General features: G+C 38.5%; 1 protein-coding gene across 1 annotated transcript; it reads right to left on the bottom strand.

Annotated features, from left to right (window-relative positions):
* Nucleotides 1-638: 638 nt before the first annotated feature.
* On the bottom strand, nt 639-3,808 carry LSM5 (LSM5 homolog, U6 small nuclear RNA and mRNA degradation associated). Its single transcript, XM_059932717.1, has 5 exons — nt 3,668-3,808; nt 2,378-2,473; nt 2,075-2,102; nt 1,309-1,381; nt 639-908 (listed from the first exon to the last, which is right to left on the bottom strand). Exons 1-5 carry the CDS (start codon nt 3,711-3,713, stop codon nt 876-878), a joined length of 276 nt encoding a protein of 91 aa, XP_059788700.1. The 5' UTR covers nt 3,714-3,808; the 3' UTR covers nt 639-875.
* Nucleotides 3,809-7,403: the final 3,595 nt, after the last annotated feature.

Raw genomic sequence — 7,403 nt, 5'->3', positions numbered from 1 at the left:
TACATATTTATGAATTTATTCTAAGAAAAATAAAAATGTATAAAGATTTAGTTAGACTACTGTGGCCAGTAATAAAGAAAAGGCTAAATAAGTTATGGTAAACCCATTTAATAAAATACTATGCACACATTAATGTTGCCAAAATATTTGACATGGAAAGATTCTCCCCATTTAAATTCAAAAAAAAAAGTCTTATATGGAGGTTACAAAACAGTACATTCAGGAAGAGTAAGTTTTTGTAAAAATAAAATGTGTACTGAGAGTATATTAAGAAAGTCTAAGAGGATATACAGCAAAGTGATTAATATTTTCCTTTTTCCTTTATCTGCACTTCTACAATGTGCATATATTACCTGTGTATTTTGCGTGTTTGTTTTTAATAGGAGTTAATGGAACTTGAGTTCAGTAGAAAAATCGTCATTTCAAAGCATCAGAGTTTGAACTGAATTTTGTAAGTAATCATTTCAGGTTTTTTTAATGCACCTGTTCAAAATCAAAAGCTCATCATTTTGTTTGGAACAATTTTTCTTTGAGAATCAAATGGTCACCTAAATGAGGAAGCAAATAATCATAAAATGACAGGAGAGCAAGTGGCAAAGTAACTACAACCACTGGCTATTGCAGTATAATAAATAAAATGACGGTTAACAAAAACACCTTTATTTTTGTCTTCAAAGAACAAACTGTTCTTCTTTTTCCAACATAATCATGATTAACTTACAAAAACAGGCATTTACAATGCATCTTCAAAGCATTTCCCTTTAACGGAAAACTTGGCTTCACAGAATACAAACGTTAAAAAGTTTTAAAAAAAAATTCTATTTTGTTGTCATTGTAAGACAAAACAGAATCTAGCATAAGTCAAGGAAATCCATTCATACTTCAGGTCCTTCTCCTCCAGGAACCAGCTGCAAAGGAGGAAAAAGTTTAATATTTAGTTTAGTACTACATAATCTAAAAACCCCTACTGAGAGCTCCTCATTGATTGGAGTCACGCCTCTTTGCCCCTCCCCCATATTTCCATTTTCTCCATGTCACTGCTGTTTACAATTCCAACATCATCAATTAATACTTAGTGTCTCAACAATGATTCTTGGCAAAATAAATGATTAAAAAGCACAAGCAAACTAATCTTAGGCCTAATGTCATCTTCAACAGTTTGGCCATAGAGCCCCGACCACCAGAGCACCCCTTTCCCATCTTAAGCACCACTGGACCATGAGCATTTAGTCAAACAAGTTAGTTCTGTAATCCCTGCCCCACAAAAATGGCTTAACATCTAAATAAAATAGCTTTACTGTGTCTTACCATTGTTATGTTATTTCCATTTAGCAAAATTTGATCTAATTTAGTAATTCTTCTTCCTTCTGGTGTGATTTCACTAAACAAATAGATTAAAGGTTAATTATATATAAATGAACATGAGATCAGGCAATTTTATCAACACTTCAGAGACAAAGTGGGTGATGTAAATTCTTCCCCAAAGGCAACAGAGTGGACTGACTGGCCTAAGATGCACATCCACTAGGGCTGATCTTCATCTAAAAAGGTGAAACTTGCCAAGGAGATCAAATATGAAATAAAACGTTTACTATCCTCACTCTTTTTACTATTATTTACTACTGATTCCTATCCATTATACCAATCTGTAATTAATTCAAATCTGAAAGCAGAGCTACTGGTCACGATCTTTATAATTACTATAACTGAAGCATCATTTACATTTTCTATTATATATAAGTTGTAGAATAATTAATTTAAAGCATTAAATGCTCTTATTATCAGTTCCTTTATTTGACCTGAGCCCTAAGATCTCTGGCTGTTTTTAGTACCTTTTACCTTAAAGCTTTGTCTCTACTAATTTCCTAGCAATTTAGTGACAATTACATAAAGGTAATAATCCTCTAATCCAATTTTACTAACGTGAATAGGTAAAACTTCTATCTTTAGAGTAGTTCGAATAGGCAGTGTTCTCTGACTCAACAGATCATTTTACTGACTCAACAGTACTAAAACTGCCTTAAATTAAAAAGAGATTCCCCTGCCCAATTCCTTAATTTTTAACACTACTCACAACTCAGTGACATCTTCCAGTACCATATCTGAAATTTGGTGTTAAGAAAATAAATATACCAAGTTAAATTTACTCTGGCTTCTGCCTTTGTTCAGTTTTAATTATGACATTGAACACAATGGCTCAAATTCAAAATGCTTGTGATTGGTAAGAATTTCATCTTCTTTCAGTACACGCAGCTCTATCACAATTTCCATGAGAATAAATTAATTTTTATTATAATAATCCGTAAGTACTGATTGTCTACAGTTCTTTTTTTTAAATACTGAAAAAAAACCATACTACCAACTTTTAAAAGGATACTGACAAAGTCATCAAATCCCAGAAGTGTGCCAACAATCTCCTTATCACTCTTCATCACAATGTGAATCCTTGATCCTATACACTTGTCCACAAGCTCTATGGATTTTTTTTTAACAATAAAAAAGGGGTGGGGGGAAGAGGAGAGAAAAGATTATTTTGCCCATTCGTTACTTCAACAAATATGTGAGTGCCTACTGGCACTTATTACTTGCATATGGTGAAAGATAAACCAAGAAAAGTATTCACTCGAAAACTTTAGGTCTTACACTACATGTCTCTGTTCATCATTCTATGAACAGGAAAGTTTTCCCTGTTCTCCACTTACCCCTCCTTTGTAACAATTTATCATGGTTGTGGCTTAATATTATTTTAGGTTACCTTATTGACATATGAACCCCACCCCCGCCCCCCAGACTCTAAGGTCCATGAGAGCAGAGACGGTGGTTGTTTTTACTCATCAGTGTATCCCCAATGGACACTGCCTGTCATACACTGATCGTTCAAAAAGAGTTTGTTCCATGACACTTGACAATCACGGCCACATCCACTAGCTCAATCACCCTTCAGATACAAAATATTAAAAGAGAGGCCTGTCTTCACCAGAGATCCCTTCTTGTCACTACGTCTCCCCCACCCCCCAAAAGTCTATCCTCTGTAGTCTGACAGCAGCTTGAACATCTCTTCAGCAGGCTTAGCGTTATTTGGTACGATGTTTATTTGCCCGGTATCCTGTCTCCTACACTGGTTTGTATGCTATCTGAAGGCAACGGCCGTGATTTTAGTTTGTTCAACAGTGCCCAATCATGGTGTCCAGTGCACAGAGGCGCGATAACTGTTGAATAAATGAACGGCAATAAGAGCTAGTTTCCAGAGTCCTCTTTTAAGGCGCAGTCCAGATCCTGGTGCCTCTCTCAACAACCGGCCAGACGGGCAACAGGGCCTAATCTGGGGATTTTAAATGCTAGGTTGAAGAACGGTACTGCTATCCACTACTGAAAGGCGAGCTCACAACAAAGAAGGCCGACGACTTATTCACTAAGCGTGAACCTCTTCCGGTGACAGTTTGGTCTGGGGAGTCAAAAGTCCCTGACTCGAGAAAACCCCACCACGCCGAAGAGACGTGGGCGGCCTGAGGCCGCAGAGACTTGGAGCCTAGAGGAGAGCCGCGGAGAAAGAAAGCAATTGGTCGTATACATTTTTCTAACACTCAGCCAGGGGCTGCGCTGCCCCTCGGGCCCCGACCCTAATCTTCAGCTCCGCGCCCCGGCACCCCAACACGACAACGGTTACCTAGAGGGAGAAGCTGCGACGGGTTGGTAGTAGCGTTAGCCGCCATGGCTACGCCGGAAGTGGTCTGCGTCTCTTGAAGTTGGGAAGGCGAGATTTAAAGAGCGCGCTTCCGCTTTTTCCGGCAGCCCGGACAGGCTCGACCAATCTGAGGCCGAGAGTGCGATCGGGCTGGTCCATGGGGATCGCTCCCAGTCACTCCTTCCCCGGCAGGGAGATCCTGGGAAATATTTCCGTTCACTGAACGTTCTGCGTTCTCGACAGACACTCATTTTCCTCTCCAAATTTCCAAGAGTCTTTAAAGCTATCCCGCCTTGTAAATAAATTATTCCTCTAACCCGGAAGACTTTGCCAAACGGAAACCTTTGAGTCTTTTTATCTTCCCCAAGTTGTATCTCATTTCAACCCAGGATCTTTCTTCAGACCAGTATAAATAAATTTGATTTTCCCGCCACCGATTCGTTGTGTTGTAATTTTCGTAAATTTTTTTTGTTGTTGTTCTTGTTTTTGTTTCTTTTAAGGACTCTACCGCTTCTTTTAAAAGTTCGGCGGATTGAAAACCCACAGCAAGGGACTTCCCTGGTGGTCCAGTGGTTAGGACTCTGTGCTTCCATGGCGGGGGTATCGGTTCGATCCCTGGTCAGGGAATTAAGATCCCGCCTGCCGCATGGTGTGGCCAAAAATACATAAGTAAATAAATAAAACCCACAACTAGCATCTTTAAAAAACTTTTCTGGGCGAGGGGGAGATTTTAAATATGTTTCCTATTTTCTACTATCGTTCTTAAATCCTGTTATATCTAGGAGTCTACTATAGACTTTTTGTATTCACTATTTCTTCCACAAACACATTGTCCAACAGGCAACCACCAGATGTCACTCTATGTTAATGACATCATATTTAGGAAACCTTGATGCTTTTACACTTCTTTTTTGAAAAGAGAAAGCAAACAAATTTTCTGCCTTAGTCTATTTTATGTTTGTATCTGAGGAACTTAAAACTAAAGAGGCCAGAAAGAACATCCTTCATTCATACAACAAATGGTTGTAAAGCACCCATCATTCATTCATTGAACAAATACTTTAGTTGCACACTGTCTGGCATTTTGCTGAGTATAAAACAGTGTAAAGAACAGAACTACAACGTCTTCTGTCCTTATAGGAGCCAGATGATAAATAGGGGAGAAAGACAATTAACAAACATGTGGAAGGCATATGAAATTTAATACATAAAGCAAAAAGTCCTCTTTTAGCTTCAGGGATCCTAGAGAAGTAGGTATGATTTAAGGCAAACATCAGTGAGGAGGTTCAGAAGCCCTTACAGGTGGGCCCTTGAGTTCAAAGCCCCCTAGGATTCAGCCTCCTTCTAAATACTAAGCCAACCCTGGCTTTTTTTGCATTTCATAAATATTGAGTACCTAGTATGTATCAGGAAACTTACAAATACACTTACTCCTAATCTTTATTCTTTTAATAGAGATAGAGTAGGATAATTAAACAGTTAGTTTATAAATCCCACTAGGGGATTAAAGAGAGAAAGAGAATTTTAAGGGAGTTTGGGAAACTTGTAAACTAATGACCATTCAAGAAAACAATCCAGTTTAAAAGAAAAATAAGAATCCAGTAAAAATAGGCTTCATTCAGCCTCCTTGACCTTCCCTGAGTTCCAAGGGGCAGATTCAAACAGTTTCTAATTAGGGAAGGGAGGGGATACAGAAGTAAGGGGGGAGCAATCAAGAAACAATGGTGCAGCCTTGGGGCAGGGTCCTGGTTCTTGCTCAAAGAACATACATAATATCTTTGAATTCTGCAGGAACTAAGGCCCCCACCCAGCTGGAGGATAGTAACTTCAGGTTGAGCGTAAGATTCCTAGAGCACCACCCTGTTACCTCACTACCAATCAATCAGCAGAAAGTCACACACCCTGCAGTCCTCACCCCAAATTTTGCCTATAAAATCTCCTTCCCCAAAACCATCAGGGAGTTCGCGGTTTGGGGGGGCATGAGCCACCCATTCTCCTTACTTGGCCCTACAATAAATCTTTCTCTGCTCCAAACTCCAACGTTTTGGTCTGTTTGGCCTCACTGTGCATTGGGCACACAAACTTGTGTTCAGTAACATTCTCTTATAATTATCTACCCAGGGGGTAACACACATCCCACCCCACTCCACTCCTGCAAAAGACTGTGGGTTCCTCAAAGTCAAGAATTTTGGGAAGCAGCATAATGATTAAATCCATTAGTTTTGAAGTTAAATTACTTTGATTCAAACCTCATCGCCACCACAATTCCTTCTAGTTATTTGACCTATTCAAACTTTGCAAGTCCCATGTTACCCATTGGAAAGAACAGAATAATAGTGTCTACTTACAGGATTGTTGTGAAGATTAAATGAGATAATCCATGAAAAGTAGCTAGCAGAGGACTCATTAAATATGAGCTATTATTACTTATTTATCTTTGTTTCCTAATATTTAATATGATGGTTTGTGTTACAAAAGCTAAAATTGCTAGCTAGCTAGTTTCACATTTATCTTACTTTTAAAGACATAAGCCATTTTAAGGCAGCAATTTTGTTAGCGGAAAACTGGGTTTGCCTCTTGGTGGGTGTCCAGCTGAAAGACACAACCAAGCCAAAGATCCAGAGAAGGCAGGATTTCTTACTTGCAGCAAGTAAGGAGAACACGAAGGATCTTTCCCAAAACAGTGTCTCACTGAACAGGAAAATTGGGGAAGTTTTAAGCTAAGGGTACATGCATATTCATGAGGGGGCTTGAGCAGAAAATTCAGCACAGAATTGGGGCAAAGGTTGACAGAATCAAAGTTTTTGTTGGTTGAAGGCAGGAGGGTCACAAAAGGTCAACATCAAACCTCAGGTTATGGTTGAGCAAAACAGCTCAAGAAAGTGCTTCAGGCTAATCTTTATCATTGAAACAGAACTGGCAGTCTTTATGACAGATTTATTATCTTTGCTATTGTTACTTCTCTTGTCTGATAACATCTTTTGTTCCATTAAGATCATTATTACTGACACCTGTTCAAGGGCAAGCATTGTGGCCAGGCTTAGATCACAGAATCCCTTAAGCCTAAAATGGCTTCTCTTATATCAAAAAGCTGTATCTGGTTCTTTTCCTCCAGGCACCCCCTACCCTCTCTGCTTACAATTTTTTCCTTTCCTTTCCTTCTTTCTTTCTTTCTTTTTCTTTCTTTCTTTTTCTTTCTTTCTTTCTTTCTTTTCTTTCTTTCTTTCTTTCGTGTGTGTGTGTGAGTGTGTGTGTGTGTGTGTGTGTGTGTATGTACTGTTCCTACCACAGTTCCAAGCGTACTGTATGGTCTAATGTTCTTTAAGTTGATTCTCATTCTATTTCATTCATATCCATCGAAAACCTCCTTAATCTTCACATGATTCTAAAGACAAAGTAATGCCAAATTTGTTGTGAAGCCCTTTTCTTTTCCTGTTTGTTTGTTTGTTTTCCTATCTCTATTCTTGTTTCATTTTCACCATACCATAATATGAGTAGGGACCAAATTCAAGGCATTGTTGCTACTTGATAGAGTTTAAAATTCAGAAAAATATGCTTTAAGAAAGTCAATACTTTGTATTCCATTACAGAAACCAAATTAACATAAGCAATATTCAATACTATTGATGACGAATAAAGAAAGTCTCTTTATACTCTGAAAAAGGAGATACAATTTGTTTACAGAGTAGAGTTAATGGGGATTGCAGGAAGAGAGTGG

This window comes from Balaenoptera ricei, chromosome 9, assembly GCF_028023285.1.
Source record: "Balaenoptera ricei isolate mBalRic1 chromosome 9, mBalRic1.hap2, whole genome shotgun sequence".
Classification (NCBI taxonomy): domain Eukaryota; kingdom Metazoa; phylum Chordata; class Mammalia; order Artiodactyla; family Balaenopteridae; genus Balaenoptera; species Balaenoptera ricei.
The sequence above is the reverse complement of the archived record's forward strand: the minus strand, read 5'-3'. Positions and strand labels throughout refer to the sequence as shown.